The sequence below is a fragment of the Perognathus longimembris genome, chromosome 5 (assembly GCF_023159225.1).
Source record: "Perognathus longimembris pacificus isolate PPM17 chromosome 5, ASM2315922v1, whole genome shotgun sequence".
Lineage (NCBI taxonomy): Eukaryota > Metazoa > Chordata > Mammalia > Rodentia > Heteromyidae > Perognathus > Perognathus longimembris.
Genome location: NC_063165.1, coordinates 35,484,594 through 35,506,516, shown reverse-complemented (window position 1 = coordinate 35,506,516; position 21,923 = coordinate 35,484,594). Strand labels below are relative to the sequence as shown.

General features: G+C 34.5%; 1 protein-coding gene across 7 annotated transcripts in view; it reads left to right on the top strand.

Moving 5' to 3' along the window:
* Positions 1 to 21,923, top strand: part of Cblb (Cbl proto-oncogene B) — a 166,097-nt gene that overhangs the window by 105,674 nt on the left and 38,500 nt on the right. For all 7 annotated transcript variants that reach the window (XM_048346539.1, XM_048346544.1, XM_048346543.1 and 4 more), the window contains exon 10: positions 9,372 to 9,575. In XM_048346539.1, the coding sequence (XP_048202496.1) occupies positions 9,372 to 9,575 (204 nt within the window). The remainder of the gene's footprint in view (positions 1 to 9,371; positions 9,576 to 21,923) is intronic.

Genomic DNA, 21,923 nt, shown 5'->3' with positions numbered 1-21,923 from the left:
AAATTTTGCTTCCCTTTCATTAATTTTATTTTAGCTCTATGTTTTCTATTTGAGGAGTATGAAAAATTTCAGGATTATACATATAGATATTACCACTTCCCCATAATGCATATGGCATAATGCAGGTCATATTCTGCTTATAGTCAGGCAGAATCTGAAACGAGTTAAACAAAATAAACAACATTAAATTCAGAGACAAATGTTACACTGTTGTTTTTTAACCAAATATTTCTTCTTCTTCAGAAGTGAGGCCCTTGTTTCTCAGATGTCTTTGTAGGGCTAAAATAGAAAAAAATCAGATTAAAAATGTTTAACAAATAATTTCCTCCAAGTTAGATATTAGTAGTTCCCATTTACAAAGCTCAGTGCAAGACAAGCTATTTTCTTGGGTGGAGGCAGACATTCTTTTAATACAAATAAAATTGATGTTTCATAATGAGATCTGTAATAACTGGTTTGCCCAAAGATTTGTCAGTATTTCTTTATATGTAATTACAGTTGGAGAAGGTCAGAATTCTAGTTTTGGCTATTTAGAAGATGCACAGAACATGTTCATCAAATCATTTTACCACTACTGTTTAACACAGTCATAGGGAACCTACTTCTAAGTTGATGTTTAGAGAGCAAATAATTATTAAGCCTTCAATATATAAAATATACATATATACATGTATGCAAAGAAATATGTATACATCTGTGTATGTATGTGTATATATGTATAAGCGTATACATATCTACATACACACACATATATATATCAATCTAAACTATCAATCTGACATCCTTCCCCTCTTCCTGAACCCTCTTAATCCTTGATGTTCCTTCTCCAATCTGAACATCTCACATGAGGAAAGATGAGCAAGAAGCTTCATGGAAAGAGGCAAGAGTGTCTCAGCGGGGCATCAGTATTTTTTGAGCTCATTACTAGGTAATAAATATACTTGATAAGCATAAATAAAATACTTGGTAATAAGTACAGTAATCACATTTACATAGGCTTTTAAAAGGTTTTTCTTTGGAAAGATTTTTTTTTTTAAATTAAGAAGATGGAGAACTAAAGCTGGACTGTAATTGGTTCAGACTTTTCAGAGTCCCTTCTGAACCAGCTAAACAACTTCACATACATGCACATTTCCACGTCAGTATGCTTTGGGGTTACATTTTGCCTTAGATTTTCTTGATGTTCTGGCCCATATTTCTTGCTTTTCCTTCATTATATTGACAGATTCTGCATGTATGGCAAGGTTGGTGTTTGCACAAAGGGCCTCTTTATGGCTTCAACAAAAATCGTTCCAGCATATAGCACCTGGTTGCTGTTTATACTAATGGTAGAAATATTATACACAGTGGTTGTGACTACTTGGATCTGTTTGGCTGAAACCCCTTCAGTATTTCATTAAGTATTTAACTGATAAAGAGGCCAAATTGTATTCATTATCCTGTGGACTGACACTAGCATTTGCTTTGGTAGTATGGTTCTCACAGTTACAAAGGAACACAAACTTTCACATGTCTTTCTAAAGAAAAGCAGAATTTGAGGGTGGAACAAGTTTCTGTTGCTGCCTGCCTCTGGGCAGGTCTTATACCCTTTAGCTGGTTTGCATAGTGGTTTGGTTCGGGAGTAAATGCATCCATGTTCTCTGTCATTGGAATTCAAATCTTTTTACCTGATACTATACTTAGGTCAATGAGTTTGAGTCAGAAGGCTTGGTTAGTTTGGAAGAGCCTTTGTTTATTAAAAGTTATTGTTTAAAGAATTGCATAAAATATTTGTTCATCCTGTAGCTCAGGGTGAGTAATAGCGTATGGATGAATATAAAACAATGAAAATTTTATTTGTTCATTCTATATTTTTTCTAAAAGAAAGTCAGTCAATCTGTCTGTCTCTCTCTTCCATTCTCTCCCCTCTGATTTCAGAAGCAGTATTATCTATGTTATTTATTAGCTTTGTAGACAGACAATTTGTAAAAATCTATTTGGACAGATGGAATAGGGCTATATCATACTTTTTATCACTGTTACTACTTGGCCCTCTGTATTCTACAGCTTTCCTACACATTACTGCACATTCTACTAATGGTACAATCCCTCTTATCGGTTGCTTACTGGTTACTTGATCGATCCATACCATGATATCTTTCCATATAATTTACTTACCTTAGATTTGATTCTGGCCAATAGTACTTCTAACTTATTAATATTTACTATTTCTATTAATTACACTAAAATACTTCTCAATTTTACTTTTAGAAGTTGAGGAAATGCATAATTGTCAAGAACTGGAAGCTGTGTTTAAGTTAAATATTAGCAGAAGCTGTATGTGTAATAATAAAGTAATACATTAATAAGTGAAGTTATACTTGACAAACTTAGAAGTGTTCAGAAGGTTGAAATAATAATCACATTAAAATTCTAGTTATATAATATTGATAGTGTTACACTAATCTCTTTTTGTGGGGGGTGGGATCAGTCATGAGTCTTGAACTTCAGGCCTGGGCATTGTTCCTTTGCTCAAGACTAGTGCTGTACACTTTGAGCCACAGTGCCACTTCCAGGTTCCTGGTGGTTATTGGACATAAGAGTGTCACTGATTTTCCTGGTGATGCTGTAAATGTTTACATATGTTTCTCCTTACAAATGTGGATTATTTTATATATTTTCAAATCCCTCTGTCTAGTATTAATTCAAATAAATAGTTACAGATTGAGAGCTAGGTAACAGGAGAAGAAGAAGTCTAGGATTAATTAAATAAAAAGACAATATAGTAGATAGTTCTTGGAAAGCCTTACAATTACTTTGTCCTGTCTAGTTCTTTTCTGAAAGTCATAATGATAGACTTTTAAACCACGCATCAGACCAGAAAATGAGTCTTCAAATATCTAAGCCACGGATCTATTTGTCCTATGAAGTAGCTAGCTATTGTGTGTTTCCCTATATGTTTCACTTTTTTGGGTTTTCCCCTTACATTTGAAACCAATTATTTACTATTATTTTTAGCACTGACAAAGGGACCATGATACTGAGTTTCTTTGTATTCTTCTGGATGCCACAAAGCACTCACAGTGGTCCTTTATGCAAGTCTCTCTACGTAAACAATATGGAGGACAAGTCTTGGAAATTCTAGTCCCCATATATAAAGTGGGATCTTACTGGTGGAAGAAGCTTCAAATTTGAACTTTCCCACTTTTGGCTGACCTGATATTTTTACATTTACATACAGATTTTATAATAATACTTGTGCTGCCTGTCAACTAACAGGTCTGTTTTTGACAGTTTTCATGGTAATGCTTGAGAAGCAATTATGTCATCATTTTAACCTCTTAACAGACTGACCTATTGACAAGAATAAAAAGTCTTATGAAAAGTGAACTCAGTTAAAACAGATGAAAAGAACTTGTGTTGATCAATCTCGTATCTGTAGTTGAACTTTGGTGCTGAACTTTTTGTATTTAAGCCACATGCATAGTGCTTACCTACAATATATTGTCAAACCTTGTATCTAAACTCAGTTAGTGTAGGGGGGAGTTTTGGGGTGATGGACTGTGGATTGGGTAGTAATGTATTGTCTCTCTTTTTTGGCTTCTCCTGTATTTAAAAATGATGTGAAGTAGGTATGTATTATAATGTATGCTTTCTAAAGTCAGGGGTTGGTTATTTATATGGTTGTTTTCCCTATAAGGGAAAAATGAAAAATTTTAAACAAAATTATGCATGGGGAAATTCTTATTTTGCTTAACTAATTTGGTAGAAGCAGACTTGGATTGTTTGAATCATCATCTCTGAAGATCTATGTCTATTTATTCATTTAATATTCATTGCCCACCTGTTGTATCCTAGGGTCTGTGTTCATCTCAGAGCAAAGAAGAAAAGTCAGACACACAACCCTCAAGAAGTTAAAATTATATCTGAAAATTTTATAGAAGAAGAAGATATTGGCAGTTACTTGCAATGGATACACTGTTATCCTTCACATTTAATTAGAGATGCATGACTTTTTTTGTTGTTGTTACTTTCCACTCTTGATTAGGCTTTCTGAGGTGAAAAAGATTTCAAAGGCTGCCAAGATCCTGTGATAAATCAGTCACAATTCAACTGGAAATATTAAACCTTGACTGAAAACATAATGCCTTCAACCCATGTGCATTTTTAGCAAGTCTTTTTTTTTTTTACCAACATTTCCTCCCATTTTGTACCCTACTCTGGCTTATTGAAATTCTCTAGAGACTAAATTTCATGTAATTAACAGAAAACCTAAGAAATGCAAGACAGCAATGTTGTCAGTCAGTTATTACAGGCTGCAAGTGGTTACTCTTTAATTGCTGTCTTAATGGTCCATTAGTTATGTTCCTCCCCCAAAAGGTGTCAGATGATTTTTTCACCTGAAACATCTGTGTTATTTAATAAATAAACATGGAGAGTTTGCCCAGAATACTTAAGCACCTCAAATGATGACATTTCTAGGGGCATTGTCTGAAGCAGCCTAACCATGGGTGAGAAACATTTCTTTTTCTTTTACCCTTGGTTAATAAAGCTTGGTGAGGGTGCTTTCACTTCCACATAGTGATATGATATTAACAAAATGTTTATCGTCATTGCTTTGATCTTCCCCACAGCTTCCTTGCCTAGTTGTGTAGTCTTCAATGTTTGCTTGAATCTGGAAAATGACCTGAGCTTCCGAATGGCAAAGATTCCAAACTGAGTCCTTCAGAACACCTATGCAAAATAAAAATGTGTTATGGAGCCATGTTTTTAATTACTTCTAGAGACATTGATTCAATTAAAATATGAAATTGATTTTTTCTTCTGATTATTATTCTTTCTTGATATTTTTTCCCAAATACATTTTTTTAGAAAACCTAAAGGTTTAACATTTCAGCTTCATTTTTTATTAGTTTTAAGATTACCTCACTTGAGTCTTATCTAATAAAGATGAGAAGAATCAAACACATTTTTGTCCAATGGGAGGAATCAAGAGACTGTAGGACTTTTCTCTCTGTACTAAGATAATATAGTATCATCAATTAAAAATTATATTCGGGGGCTGGGATATAGCTTGGTGGCAAAGCCCTGGCTTAGTAAGTAAAATGTCTTGGGCTTGATCTAGAGTACCAAAAAAAAAGAGAAGAGAAAAAAAAGTTAAAAGTTGTATTCATAAGCTGTTTTATATGACTACTTGAAGATAATAATAATCAAAAGGAAAATGTAATCAGTATCTTTCTTAGAATTGCATAAGTGCAGAAATTATATTTTAAAGTTCCTAAGGTCTACTTCTCAAAAAAGTTAGTAGAAGAAAATCCATGAGCTCTGATTTTAAAATCATATATTATTAGAGAGATTTATGGATGGCGTCTTTTTAACAGTACTGTTAAGAAAATATATTGGGAAGTTAGCTAAAAGACGTAAGAAGTAAGCTCAGGTCATCACATTTAAGAAAATAATGTTTATGGTATCTTTCCTCAAAAGCAACCATCTTTCCACATTCTATTTTCCTTTAAGAATGCTGGAAATTAACATTTCTGATTTGAAATACAGGTTGTATTTTTATGTTTTTTTTTTTTTTTTTTTTTGGCCAGTCCTGGGGCTTGGACTCAGGACCTGAGCACTGTCCCTGGCTTCTTTTTGCTCAAAGCTAGCACTCTGCCACTTGAGCCACAGCGCCACTTCTGGCCATTTTCTGTATATGTGGTGCTGGGGAATTGAACCCAGGGCCTTGTGTATACAAGGCAAGCACTCTTGCCACTAGGCCATATCCCCAGCCCCAGGTTGTATTTTTATCTAAACATGACAAAATTGTAGGACTTCCCCTTCATTTGGGGAATGATAGGGAAACAAAAATTTTCCAAAATCTAATGGAAGGAAGACAAATCTGAGAAAATGATTGACTCTGAGTCTTATGACTAAAACCGATGGAGTCCCCATTGCAAAGCATACCTATAAAGACAAATATTATTTTCTTATTTGTGGTAATAAAGACTAAATTTATATTCTAGGCACATACTTTACCACTTAGTATATATATATATGTATATGTATACACCCTAGCCTTCTGTCCTATTGAGATGAAGTGTTAATAATTTTATCTAGGCTATCCTCAAACTCTTCTTTCTCTTGCCAGTAAACCTTCCCAGTACCTGGAATTGTAGGCATGAACTTCATAGCCTGGCTTATTTCCCTTTATCTTTAATCATTATATCTGATGTAATAGTTCTTAAATTTGGCATTATATCCTTATGCCTTGCAATTAAGATGCAATGAATGGTCTAGTATCACATAGTGTGATTGGTGGAGGAAGAAGTCTAATTCCAGTGTAGTCATTAAGAATGTTAATGTACTTTTTCTTTTAAATTCACAGTACATGTTTAAAAAGATCTCCTAAGTCAAAGATGGAAATGAGTCTAGACTCACAGAAGTTTTCCTCTCATATCTATTATGGAATAGCATCAAAATGCAATGTTTTTCTTATGATACATTTAGCCTTCAACTGCTATTAACTACTTTCATTCATTCATACTCCCAACAAGAAGCTATTGAATACCTATGGGCAGTGCTATGTTCTGAAAATGCCTAGTGTAGACTTAGTCTACCTGTTTATATGACTCTTAGAGATATAATCACTGTGCTAGTATAGAGATTTATATTAACTTCAGACAAGCAAATGAAATACAGAAAGGTAATAGAGAAGTGACTGCTGAGGAAAAATACACACATACTCATATACCATAAGAAAATTATAATATGTATTCAAATCAGGTGGATGAAGCCATATATGTGCCCTCTGGCCCCACATGTATACTGTATATGTAAGAAGATACTGTTTGCCTCTTTATAATAATGTTTTGGGCAAATCTATTATACTATATATAACTTTAAGAAATTGAATAGCACTGTTTACTTATGTTAATTTTCATTACCATCAATTATCTATAAAATGTTGGATACACTGTGATAGTTACATGTATATAATGTCAAATTTATCTATCTGATATATGATGGTGGTGATAATGAGTTGGTATTGGTGTATTTAATTAGATTTTCTTCTAATATTGTTTTGGGAGTTGGAGAACTTGTCTTTTGAAGCTTTATTTCTTCCTACTTTCTGTCATTGCTAATCTATTTTTAGATGACCTAAAGTTGCATTTTCATGTAGTGTTATTAACTCACAATGTGAGTTTGGATTATGTTATCATGAGTATATCTCATAGGTAAGTTTCCAGATGTGCACAGTATTTTCTGATCACTTTATGGTTCTTTAATTTGGAAGTAACTCTTATTTGAGGAAGTGAAAGCTAGTGAGTCATCTAAAATAGATGAAGTCTTAAGTAGTTCCTCTTAATATTCACAAGATATAAATATGTTGGAGACCAAACGAAGGATCTATTCATTGGTCTTTCCTAATTAATATCTACTCTTTAGTCTTGAATGAAATATACATTGATAGAAACATTATTTTGATTATTGAGGCACAGGCCTGATGAGTTTTATGTCTATCATAGATATTTCTCATATGTGTTCAATCAGCCCTTTTACAGAAACTATGGCAGTGTAACCAAAGTAGCATTTGAGAATTTGTGGGATCTCTACTTTGCATATGATTGTAGTCAATTTATAAAAAAAGAGTGATGGGTAAAGTCATGTAAGACTAACTACCACTAAGAAGACAGGCAGTGTGATCTATTTGTAAGTTAAAAGAAGTATTCATTGCACTTGTTTGGTTGACCTGTGAGTAGTGTAAACTCCCCAAAACAGGCATACTTTTGTAGAAAATATGTTTTGTGATACTTATTCTCCTAATAGCTGATGCAACACATGTCAGAAGTTTATATAACATTAACCTTTGGTAATAGTAATTCAGTTTTAGACAAACCAGTCTTTTTCTTAGATTGTCAAGTCACTGTTAGTACCTTTTTCCTCTTTCTTCTTTAAAACTAAAGTTTTCCAATTACTCTTATGAGGACACAGTTTGAAGAAATTAGAGGTTTTCCTTAACCAAATAACGTGTGATTGACATTGGAAATTCTAAGAGAAACCTGTGATGCTTAAGAAGTAGATAGTAGAGTATAAGCATTACACTAAACAATATTCAGATATCCTGGTTGAAATTGAATAACTTGAAGTTATCATAGTTGTAGGGTAGTGAAATTTTAAAAAGTCCGGCATGTTAACTACACATGCTAAAATATTTATGGATGAATTTATGTAAAATGTAAGACTTGCTTCAAAATAAAGTGGAGGGAGTAATAAGGGCATAGAAGAAACTATACTAGGCATAGATTGATTATTGAATATTCTCAGTGGTGAGTATGTAGACATTCATTGAACATTTTTCAGTACTGTATATGTTTTACATTTTCCAATGTAATTATAAATGTATTTAAGTGCACATTTGATATATGTCCATTTAAGGTTCAGGAAACTGCTTTCCATTGTTTAACTTGCAAAAACAAAGAATATGTTTTCCCATAGCTTACACATGTACAAAGAACTAGATTTTTTAACTGCCTCATAGAATGTAAATTTGTTAGAAAATTCCATATAGTACATAATTAAGGTCCCTTTTTACATATAATGAGGAGATGCTGTGAACATGCTTTGAACCCACCAGACCTAAACATGTGTCCCGGTAACATCAAAGCAGGTCTGTATACTTCATTGTGCCTTAGTTGAACAGCTGTGCCTCACCAAGTTTTTCCTCATGTTATATAAAAGCATGGGAATATGAGAATGTTGTCATTGCTCTTCATTAAGTAATCCAAAAAGTATTACTTTCTTTTTGACAATTTACACAGCAATGGATATATTTAATTTGATTAATCCAAGAGAAATTAACTGAAACTACTACCTGTCACACATTAAAAAAAATTAAGTCATAATTGTTTAATGGGAAAACAGTACAAATAATAATTTTACCTTTTACCCAAGCATGATCTAAGGCAGAGAGTTCACAAATTTCCCATTTATCAAATTGGAGGGTCCAATTCAGAAGAGTGAAGTATGAGATTGTTTCTTCACTTCCCTTTTGTTTTGTGTTTTTTTTGTTTTTTGGTTTGAGATTGGCCTCATATCATGTTCTTTGCACCTAATGCCTCCCACTATAACTCAGACTAAAGACATGTGCCTATTTATTGAGGTAGTTATAGTAATGTTTTATCCTGACTGTCCTCAAACTGCCATGCACAAAGTCTCCCTTCCTGACTGCATTCATGAGTTTGTTTATATTTTTGAGCTTCCTATTGTACCTCTCCTGGGTCTTCAGGACATAACATCTGCTGCTTCCTATCCATCTTCCAGGGTTCCATGCCTATGTATACAAGGTGGACATTGTTACTGCTCTGTTTGGTACAAACCAGGATCTATCTGTATTTTCTGTTTAGGAGTCTGATGGCCAGGGCTGCCCTTTCTGTCGTTGTGAAATCAAAGGAACTGAGCCTATCATTGTGGACCCCTTTGATCCTCGAGATGAAGGCTCCAGGTGCTGCAGCATCATTGATCCCTTCGGGATGCCAATGCTGGACCTGGATGATGACGATGATAGAGAAGAGTCATTGATGATGAATCGGCTGGCAAATGTGCGAAAGGTAAAATGAGCAATTGTGACATTAGATATGATGGCGTGAGGGCATGAAAATGCACTGTCACAAACAGAGTATGGCTGAATATAGATGGCAGTTTTCTTAAGCTTAAATTATAGACAGAAGAATAGTCTATGCTGCATGATGAGAGGGGACAAAGTGGAATTAAACATCTTAAAACTGAATAACTGGATAACTTTATCAAATTTAGAGGTAAGACAACCTGATGTGTTATTAAGGCTAGAATTGTGTGTTAGAATGTTTTTCTTAATAGGATATATTAACTCTTTGTTTCTAAGAGATCACAAAATACTTACTTTGTAAATATATCATAGTCTGAAGTTTTCTCTTCAACCTAGCTAGTTCAGAAATGGACTTTACTAGTTGATTAATAATAGATATTACTGCCCCTTGATGTTTGTACAACCAAGTTCACAGGCCTATGATCACTATGAAGTGAACCAGAATGCCAGTAACAAACTGGAAATGTGGCCTTATTTAGACCTTTGAGGCAGATGTGACCTAAAATTCCTTCAAGCACAAACCTAAAGACTGTCCACTGAACTAAAGTTGGGGTTTAGCAGGTAACTACTTACCATAGAGATAGCAATGTGTAATGATACCAGCATAGTTTCTGCAGGCATCTGTCTCTGTGGTAGGAAAATGTTTTGTGCAAGGGCCAAATGAAGGATTTTTAGGGTTACTTCAAACATGTGTCACACTATACCTCACAGGACGCTTTGCTCAGGGTTCCATGCTAACCTAAGACATTCCCTTAGCATTTATTTACGTGAGAATTTATATACATAGAGATATGTCGACATCACCAATGTGGCTACTCTCCAACTTTTCATTGAGCTGGGATGATTTTTTTATATATTACTAAGAGTCTAAAAACTACATATACTTTTCTTCACCTGTGCCACTATATTGTGGTTTTAGTTTTTAGTTAAGTTGTTATTCTGCAAGAACCCTGAAAAATCATCAAGGAAAAGAATTTCAGATTGAAACAAAATTGAGACTAGAGTCTCAAAACAACTTGAATTCTGACTTTAGGAAGAACTAGAGTAAAGTACCAGTTCTGGTTTAGAGTAATACTCCAATCTCAGGCAAGTTATTAACTTTTCTATTTCTCAGTTTCCTCTTCTGTAAAATAAAATACAGAGAAATGTGGGTGAATGAATGAGATCAAGGATTTAATAACCAAAGGCAGTGTTGGGTCACTGAAGCTTAATGTTTATTATTTTATTGCCAGTATTAATTAGAATTAATGTTCTATGAAAAATGTCCCAGCCTATCCTCTTTCATCTGTGAGTAGGAATAATTACACCTCTTCATGTGAGTGAGAGAGCATGGTTGAAGAACTAGAGACAGTACTTTCTGTCATCTGTCATCTTGTTGGTTCCTGCTTCACAACCAAGTAATGCATACCAGTGTGAGCCCATTTCCTTATCTGAAAGATGTGAATCATAACACCTCCCCCAATCATTGTGACAGTAAGACAGTATGTTACTAATACTGGTTTTTATTCATTCATGGCTCTTTTTATAATTTTATATATGAAATTCTCCACATTTAATGACCGCATAAGTACCTTGTACGTTTCTTACATAAACAAGCAAAAATGGGACACCTAAACACTGTATATTTAAGTGACTCTATAACTACATGCATAATTTCCTATTAGGCCCTTGAAGAAGAGTTTACAGTCTGGTATAAGACATAGTGCACATTTAAAAAATGTGGTTTTGAATGTGTGGATCATAGAGAGACAGAAAAGTGTTTGAAAATCACAACAGTCCAAGTGCAAGGGACCTAGGGAGAAATGCTTTCTATCTAGACAAAAGCCATTTCAGTTTTCTTTCCTAAATAGATTTTCCTTCACTGTTTGATATAGAGACAGAGGCTTGGGCTGTATATGAGCAATTCTTTCAAGAACATTGTATACTTTACTGCTTGGAGAAAATTTAAAAAGAAATGGACTATGTGAGTTTGAAGAAAGTTGTGATCTTGGTCTCTTTGTGTTGATTAGGGGAAGCCTGGACTTCTCTTAGTAACTCTTAGAGTAAAACGGAAGAACTGAAAATCCTCATACCCAGGTGACTGGGGTGGGCGAGTTTGACCCTTCACCTTGTCCTCAGTCCTCAGTCCTTGCTTGCTTTCTTCTCCCATGCAGCTGATGATCTTCCTGTCAAATGACTGAGACATTTTCACATTAATCTGCTCCATTGTTCACCTGACCAAAAGAAAAAACATCCTCTCAGGCATTCTTGACCCAGCAGTCACATCAGTGGCTTGCATCACTTAATAAAGCTTTTGTGCAAGTGTCACACCTCCTATGGAAGACAGATATTTCAGAAATTTAAAGAACTTGAAGCAATTTGCAAATGGAGGAATATTTTTATAGCCATTCTGTCCATTAATTTGCCCCTGGCAACTGAGATAGTTTTGGATTTTTGAATTATTTTATTAACGTTTGACAATTTTAAATAAAACCTTAATTTTGTCTTGATGTATAAATAATTTCTCTGCACAATTGGGAAAATATTACTGTTCCTATTCCTTATGTTCATAGATAGTATTTAGCAGACTCTTCTATTAGTTATTCATTCTTAAGGCCATGAATAATATCTGATTTAATATCATGCTCTTTGGCACCTAAATATAATTCATATTTAAATACTCACTGAGCCAGAGAATGCTTATACATACACTATTTTTTTAGGGTAGTGATCTGAACTTGAGCATCTTTTTCTTTCTGTTCCAATCTGAAACTGTGCGTGTGCGTGTGTGTGTACATCAAACTGAGGTTTTTAATCTGGTACTGTTTGACAAGATAAATGAATAATTTATGGTAATTTCAACACTGTAGCTCTTCTGTATGAATTTACTCTGTGTTTTATAATCATTTTATTTCTTCAATCATTCAACCTAGATCAGTCATTTACTTTTAAAAGCATTTCATTTTCTCAACTCCGAGAGTGACTGTTAGTCATTGTCCAGGAGAAGAACTCATTTTTTTACCTGCTTTTTCAAAATACTTATTTTCTTATCTTTTATGAGCTGGTTGATGACTAAATTGTGAAAATATTTCTGTCTGTGTTTACTGCATTCTGTAAATTAATAATACATCTATTATACTGTGGAAGTCTGATTGTGTTTCCTTGTTACCATGGTGTTACCTGTGCTTGGAGTTTATCTGTGGCATACTGAACGTATAGAATGTGTTTTCATTATTTCTTTTACTAATTGAACGTATTAATGTTAATCTTCACAGAAACAAATATAAATCTATGAAACCCTGAGTTGTGTGCCTTCCTTGTTGCAAAGAAATGGATGGCTTTAACTATGTATTTTAGATTTGGCCTAAATCTGTACCATTATGTGAATTACTAAGTTGTCAGATTTGAAGGAAAAGTGGATCTTATGTGAGATATCCAAGGAAATCCAAGTATGATTGCTGAGAATACCACAGCCTTCTCTTAGTTCACTCAGAACAGAGCTAAGGAAAAGTATCTATTGCCAAACAGATTTATGTCCTTTTTGCCAAACCATATGGTGATTCCTAATAGTTTGTTGACAATTAAATTATCAGGGCACATTAATCTCCAACTACATAAATTACATATAAAACAAACAAGAATTAACATATAAAATACATTGATAGGTTGAACTTTGAATAGATGGAAAATAACTCCTATTGTCTTAAACATAATATTTTTCTAAAACAGCTTTTCAAATCTTAGTAAATGACTGAGTGTGTTAGAACAAAAATATTATGACCAGAGTTGGAGTGAATTATTCTTTTCTATCTTTTTGTTTTTAGATTATCTTATTGTTTTCATTATCAAGTGTAATGTATTGCTGATTAATAACCATGTCATCCAATTATTGCTTTTCCTTGTACAGTGTTTTTTCAGTATGAAGGTAGTGAGTTTTGTGTATTTTATTTAGATTATAACCATACAACCAGAGTCCCTGTTAGAGCTGCACAGACAAAAATTGTGACAGAGGTAACATTACAGGGAAGAGGGTGTCACTCATATAGAATAGAGGCTGTGGTTCTTTATTCCGATAGATTGGTGACTATACACAGACATTTTTAGTTTTTTTTTTTTTTTTTTTTTTTTTGGCCAGTCCTGGGCCTTGGACTCAGGGCCTGAGCACTGTCCCTGGCTTCTACCCGCTCAAGGCTAGCACTCTGCCACTTGAGCCACAGCGCCGCTTCTGGCCGTTTTCTGTATATGTGGTGCTGGGGAATCGAACCCAGGGCCTCGTGTATCCGAGGCAGGCACTCTTGCCACTAGGCCATATCCCCAGCCCCCATTTTTAGTTTTTAATATAACAAAAGGACAAGGGTTAAAGTTGACACTGAACAAATCAAACAAAGAAATGAAAACTTTTCTGCATCCCTAGGATGGTCCCATCCAGGAAGAATTATTCTAACAACATTGTCTATAGCTCTCCCCTCTCCTGCTTCAGGGGTTACGAATAGCAGTAAGTAATCAGAGGCAAAGGTCCATTGTTTGGCATTTAATTGTATTCTGTGTATTGATTTTCTTAAAGCTCTTTATGCAAATGAAGAGCATTTTCTATATTTATGAACAAAGGAATCTACTGTTTTATTCAAATGCTGCATACTGTTATAGATGACCATAGCACTTACATCACAAATTGAATATACAGTGTAGTAGTAGAAGGGAGCAGTTGAACTCTTGTACGTAGTTTGGGATCTACTTTTTCTAGCAGACAGTCAGCTTCTTGAGGGACAGATACTTGGCCTTCTTCAAACCAGAGTGCCAAACTGCTGTGTAGGCCCCGGAGAAAGGATCTGCTGAATGATCAGTGGCAGCACTGTTCTTAACTTTGCTATTTTGAAATAATACTGACTCATTCTGCCTCAGTTCCTAGCTAGGTTTGCTACTATGCTGTATGTACCCTTTGATGCTAAGGTTAAATACATGACTTAATTCATGTGAAACCATTAGGACAATCTTGATATTTGGTGAACGCTAAGTATTTGTTGCTGTTACATTATTTTTATATATCACAACTTAAAATGTCTAAAATACTATTGTATAAAATAATCATTTTTTGAGATAGCTACAAAAAGATTTTTCCTTTCGATATTGTTACTTTTCAAAACGGGAACAAAATTACATTTGTTTAGAAAGCAATTGGTTGTGTTTTTTTGTTTTTTTTTTAATCTATATAGTTTCGGTTTTCTTGCATGATTACATCAAAGCGACTTACTGCCAAGCCAGCCCACATATTTGAAACTAATAGAAGATTCCAGCTAAGGTGCTACTTCAAGATTATGTAGTTCATGTAACTTACACTGTACTTGTTTTCTTTGCCATACATAAATGTAAATGATTAAAGTTAGAGAGAAGAACCTTAAGAACTAAAATTGCCACATAGTAATTGCTTTTTGTTCAGACCAGCTTTACCTGGTATTTGAAGAGCAATAAAAGGTTTCACATGAAGGTACTTTTTCAGTGGCTAAAATTTATTCTTTAATTCCCAGAAAGTTCTTGTTTCTCTACCATTTTTATGGAATTACTTCTGAATTATATTTCACCCTTCCCTGACTTTTCAAAATTACTTATGCAGCTGAGTGAACCAAAGGGCATAAGAAGCTACTCTAGTCAATACAACATATTTCTGGAAGCTTAGATTTTGCTACAAGATTTAGGGATGAAATTGCATGAACAATGGGAAACAAATTGAAATTAAAATCACATAGGTATTTGGATCAGGATGAGAAACTCCACTAAATCTTTAAAATTAAATATCAAACTTCAAAAAAATTTCAAAGCTATTGTGTGTAGTCATAGGCCAGGAAATCAAGCCTTGCCCATTAGCAGTATTTCAAGGAAAAACAGAATACTTCCGTGTAATGAGTAATGTATATTACTTTATTTTTTTTCAAATTTTTATTATCAAACTGATATACAGAGAGGTTACAGTTTCATACGTTAGGCATTGGATACATTTCTTGTACTGTTTGTTACCCTGTCCCTCATACCCCCCTCCCACCTCCCCCTTTCCCTTTCCCCCACTGAGGTGTTCAGTCACTTACACCAAACAGTTTTACAAGTATTGCTTTTGTAGTTGTTTGTCTTTTTTTACCCTGTGTCTCTCAATTTTGGTATTCCCTTCCAATTTCCTACTTCTAATACCAGTATACATGGTTTCCAATATACTCAGATAAGATTGCAGAGATAGTGTAGGTTAAAGGCAGCAGCCCCACAGCAGACAGAGTAGCTACGGTTCCTGAGGCTCCTCAAGTCCCCATCTACAGAGGATGCCAAGGCCTGCCAGCAAGCTGTGCAAACCACAGAGACCCAGGATTGCACCAACAGGGGTGAAGGATCAGAAGAGAATGACCCCCTGAAAACTGAAATCAAGTCAACCACAGCCAAGCAGCAAAATAGACTGCAGACTATCGCGAGGAAACCAGAGACTGGGGAAAGACCACCCAAACAAGGAGGACTCCATTTTTTTTCACTTCGGAAACGTCGTCGGTTTTTTTTTTTTGTTTGTTTGTTTAGTTTTCCATTTTTACCTGTTTGTTTTATCAATTTTTTTCTTTGCTGTTTGTTTGGGTTGTTCCTTTTCTGTTTTTTTTTTCCTTTTTATTTTTTTTTCTTTTTTAAATAATTTTTCTCTGTTTTGTGCATCTGTTTTCCACTATCTTTACTTTATTCCTCTCTTTGCATTCTCTTTCTCTAAAAATTACTTTCCTATGAATAACACCTCAACTGTTTTCTGCTAACTCTCCATTATCAATCATTTTAACCTTGTTCTTTCTACTGATTCTACTCTTCTCCACATTTCCACGTCACGGAAACTAAACCAAAATCACCCCCCCCCCCCAATACATTTTACTCTATTCTCTTTACTACCTCTAACTTACACTCCTCACTTACTGCCTGGACCTCCAGGTTCCATTGACTCCTGGTTATTGGATAGAGGGTATCCCAGCTTAATCCGAGTGAATCAAAGGGGTTCCTAGAGAAAGCCAGTCCTAAAAGAACTTAATATAAAAACAAGAATTGATTATAGGGTTGTAACAGTAAATAAGTAACTACTGACTACAGGGCCCAGGATCGGTTGCTATATTGAAATTGTATTCTTTAGGAACACCAAATCTAATTTTATAGACAGGTATACAGGGTATCTGTATATAACTGTGAACTTGTAAAATTTGCCCAACAGTGCTTGGTAAGGGCTGCTTTGGGTCTTAAACGGTGCTCATAGATGTTTGTAGATTGGCATTCCCAGTCCAAATGGGCAGAAGGAACACAAGAAAGATGGCAAACAATGAAGTCTTATCCCCCACTCAAAACAAGCAGGAAGCAGAGCAGTCAATCAAAGACATAGAAGAGAACCCCCAAAATGCTCTACAAAGTCTACTGATAAACATGATAAATGAAAAGTTTGAATCTCTTCAGTCAATTATTCTAGACCGTGAGGAGGCAAAGCAAAAATTAATGGAGAATTTCAAGGCATCCACAAATAGAAAGATAAATGAACTTAAAGAGTCAAATGAAAAGATAGCTACCCAGCTTAAAGATTTGAGAGACAACACTCAAAACCAAAGTAATGAAGTTAATGAAGTAAAGAAGTCCATACAAGACCTAAGAAATGACATGGAAATCATCAGGAAAGACCAGTCAGAAGGAAAAGAGATTCGAAATCAAGTAGCTAGCCTACAGTCCCGACTAACTGAAGCAGAGGAGCGAATTTCAGGAGCTGAAGATTCCTTAGATTCTATGGAGAAAGATAAAAAATCAATACAAATCCAGTCCAATCAACAAAACAGATCGCTACAGGAGATTCAAGACACGATCAGGAAGCCCAATTTAAGGATAATAGGTATTGAGGAAAACTTGGAGAAAGAGGTTAATGGGATAGGCAACCTATTTAACAAAATATTAGCTGAGAACTTCCCAAATATCCAGAAGGAAAGGCCTATACAGATACAAGAAGCATTTAGAACCCCAAACCGAACAGACCAGAATAGGACATCCCACTGACATATAGTGATCAAAACAGGTTCAGTAGAGTGCAAGGAAAAAATACTCAAAGTTGTTAGGGAGAAGAAAACAATCACATATGAAGGAAAAGCAATCAGAAATACCCAAGACTTCTCAGCAGAGACCATGAAAGCAAGGAGAGCCTGGAATGAAGTATACCAAACACTAAATAAAAATAACTACCAACCAAGAATTCTGTACCCAGCCAAACTCTCATTCATAGCCAAAGGTCAAATAAAAGTCTTCCACAGTAAGGAAAAACTGAAACAATATATCTCCACCAAAAAAGCTTTACAGAAAATCTTCAAAGATGTACTATCTCTGTAATCTTATCTGAGTATATTGGAAACTGTGTATACTGGTATTGGAAGTAGGAAATTGAAAGGGAATACCAAATTTGAGAGACACAGGGTAAAAAAAAAAAGACAAACAACTACAAAAGCAATACTTGCAAAACTGTTGGGTGTAAGTGAACTGAACACCTCCAGGGTGGGGGGGGGGGAAAGGGGGAGGAGGGAGGATGGTATGAGGGACAAGGTAACAAACAGTACAAGAAATGTATGCAATGCCTAACATATGAAACTGTAACCTCTCTGTATATCAGTTTGATAATAAAAATTTGAAAAAAAAAAAGATTACAGAGATAGTGTAGGTACAACCACTGGAAGGTGATACAAGAACATCATCAATAATAGAAGCTACAGATACAGATGGGACCTTGAAAGTAGTTACAACTGTGATGTAACAATCGTTTCCGTAACATGGAGTTCATTTCACTTAGCATCATCTTATGTGTTCATAAGGGTATAGCTAATAGACTCTTGTGATGCTCTGCTATGACTTACCTAAACCTGTACTAATTATTCCCAATAAGGGAGACCATAGAGTCCATGTTTCTTTGGGTCTGGCTCACTTCACTTAGTATAACTTTTTCCAAGTCCTTCCATTTCCTTACAAATGGGGCAATGTCATTCTTTCTGATAGAGGCATAAAATTCCATTGTGTATATGTACCACATTTTCCTGATCCATTCGTCTACTGAGGGGCATCTGGGTTGGTTCCAGATTCTAGCTATGACAAATTGTGCTGCGATGAACATTGTTGTGCTGGGGGCATTACTGTAATTTTGTTTGTGTTCTTTTGGATAAATACCCAAAAGTGGGGCTGCTGGGTCATAGGGGAGTTCTATATTTAGCCTTCTGAGGAATCTCCATACTGCTTGCCAGAGTGGCTGAACCAGTTTACATTCCCACCAACAATGAAGTAGGGTTCCCTTTTGGCCACATCCCCTCCAACAATTGTTATTGTTATAGAGAATTGCCCTTCGGGTTCTTAGCATGTGTGACACTATTCCTCTAGAGCAAACCCTATTGACAATATTGTTAATCAAAAATTAAGTTACCTCTTATACCATTTAGTAGTTGTCCATTCCAACTTTATAACCCTTCATTTTAATTTTAATTGGTAATATTTGAAAATTTCCAAAAAGTAACAATAAAATAAAGATATTAGGTCACTTTACAAAAGAATAAATCAAATGATCTGTGATTTTAGAAAGATCAAAGTGCCTGTATTCTCTAATAAGAAAAAAATTGGCAATAGAATTTTTCCCTTTGAGAGGAAATTTCAATCTTGCTCAGAATTTCTTTATAAATATTTATAGATTGAGGTTTGGGGGAATATTATGTGCATAAGCAAGAAATGATTTCATTCCAAGTGTATCACATGCATCATATCACATTTTGCTTATTTTCTAAAAGAAACCAATGGTAGAGATATTCCAAAATCGATAACAAAAGAAATTCCCTTTTATAAAATTATAACTATATGTGGATATTTGGTTGATATTACTATGGCATATAACTTCTGAATAAGATTCTGTATGTGGTTTTTTAAATGCTTTGATTGGAGTTTACTAATTAATAACAAGTGAAAATAAGCAGCAGCAAGGGAAAGTATATCTAGAATGTTCTGTCTTTTGATGAAAGAGTTTTTATCAGTCATCTTCATTAGCGTCCATGAAGTTTGGAGAAACATTGACTAGGTATTTTCATCCTCTTCATTATAATACATGTGTCTGCCTCACTCAGAAATGAAGATTCATTAAGTAAAACCCTCTCCAGAAGCATTATAAAGCTGACTGATTATCTCTGGGATTGGCAGACCTCTCTTATTAGTAATATGAGAGATTTCTCTCCTGTCCAGTTTTTATAAGAGCCTGACTACTTTCTTTCCAAATGCTTTGCCATTTTCATAATAATTTATCTTATTAAGGCTATATAAAGGAATTCTTTAAAGGTGTGGATAAAATGAAGAGTGACTAAAAGGGAATGAATCCTTGATTATTAGTAGTAATTGCTGAGGGTGTGGGCCTAGGCATCTAACTACTTTACTTCTTGGGCCTTTTTCTCTGATGAATTTTTGTTAAAATTGCAAGTGTGGATTCCTATACATGTTATCCTGGTCAATCACATCTTATTCTACTGGAGAAGAATTCTGTAAAAGACAGGTGTGGTGGCATACACGTATCCACTCTGTTCTAAGCAAAAATGGCACAAGACACTAACTGAAAAATAACTAAAGAAAAAAATAAGGGTGTTACACTACTCACCAGGTGAACAAAAATCAGTTTACAACCACAGAGATTTTACTTTTTCAACTTAGTAACCATTGACGAAATATTAAAAAAAATCATAGCAAGCTAAGAAATAGATGAAATATCATAAAGTTAAGAAAAACATTTCTAGAAATTGTTGCATAAAATTTTGTGTAATTATATTTAACTATTTTGTTATTTGACACCAAGTGTGAAAAGAAAAACTGTATAGAATAAACAATATAATATTCAGATGTATCTCCATTATCCCCTTTAATTTATTTTCTTTTTTGTTAGTTTTAATTGACAAATTTCTACTTCTTTACCAGGAACAGCATAATAATTTTGATACATTTGTATCCAATGTAAAATGAACAAATCCAGTAAATTAACATTTCCACATATTTGCAAATTTGTGATTTCTGTTTTGGAGGCATCTTGAAACCTTTTTTAGTTATTTTGAATTAAATAGTTACCTTGCTAATTCCTCCTATCACCTGCAGTTTGGTACATATTTTGCAGTCTCTAACACCCTGCCACGTACACTTATCTTCTCATGACCACTATTCTACCCTCAACTTCTATAGTTCCATATATGAGTGAAGGAGTGAGAACAAGCAATATTTTTCTGGCCTTATTTCACTTGCATAATTTTCTGTCCCTATTCCAGAGAATGATAGTATTCTATTCCTTGTTATGCCTGAATAAGATTTCACTGTGTATATTTTACATTTTTTCTCTATTTCTTCATCTATTGTTGAATATATTGGTTTATTTCCTATCTTGCCTATTTTGAATAGTAGTAGAACATAGTGTAGGGGAGCATATGTGTCTTTTCCATGCAATGATTCATTTCCTTTGATTATGTACTTAATAGTCATTCAAATTTATTAAAAAAAAAAAACAACAACTAACTGTGGCTTATGCAGTGACTTCCTGGAGAAGAATACACTACAAAGAGAAGAAATCGACTGCAAAAAACCTGATAAACACTTGTAATTCCTCAGTCAGGTAATCAAGGTCACTATCAGAAATATGAACCCCTAGATGTGATGTGTTCAAAATAGCTACTCATTTCCATGGTATTTTTCCCAGAAACTTAACTTTTCAGTTTTAATCATAAGAAAATAGAGGTCAAATCCCACTAAAGGAGCATTCTATAACATACCTGATCAATATTCCATTGTCAAGGCCATTGAAGTCAGTCATCAAAATACATCAGTAAAGCAAAATCATCCAATTAAAGTGAAGAAAAAATTAAGAAAATTTCAGAACCAGAAGAAAACCAAGGTGTTATGAATACTAGAACTAATAATATAGTACCCTAAAATCTAATTATGTAGTACCCTAAAGCAAAAGGATATTAAACATAAATAAGGAAGCCTGAATAAATTACAAATTTTAGTTAAATAAGACAGTGTTTTATATAGCATTTCTCTGTGGATGAGGTCAGATGCTGCTGGAGTTCAGTGCTACTAAGTTGTCAGGTAGGGACATCAACTGCTTTTGTAACACTGAATAATATTGGAAGGAAAAGTGGCTTAAAGGCTACTTAGAACTACAAATGATTACTGTATTCAGAAACAGATGAATATCAAACATGATACATTAGTGTAGGAGGTTATAAAAGTCAAGCTTAAGTCTTCAAAAAGTTAGTAATTGGGCCCCCAAAAGGAAACTGCCTGGTATTTCAAACAGTATCCTGCTTATTCTAGT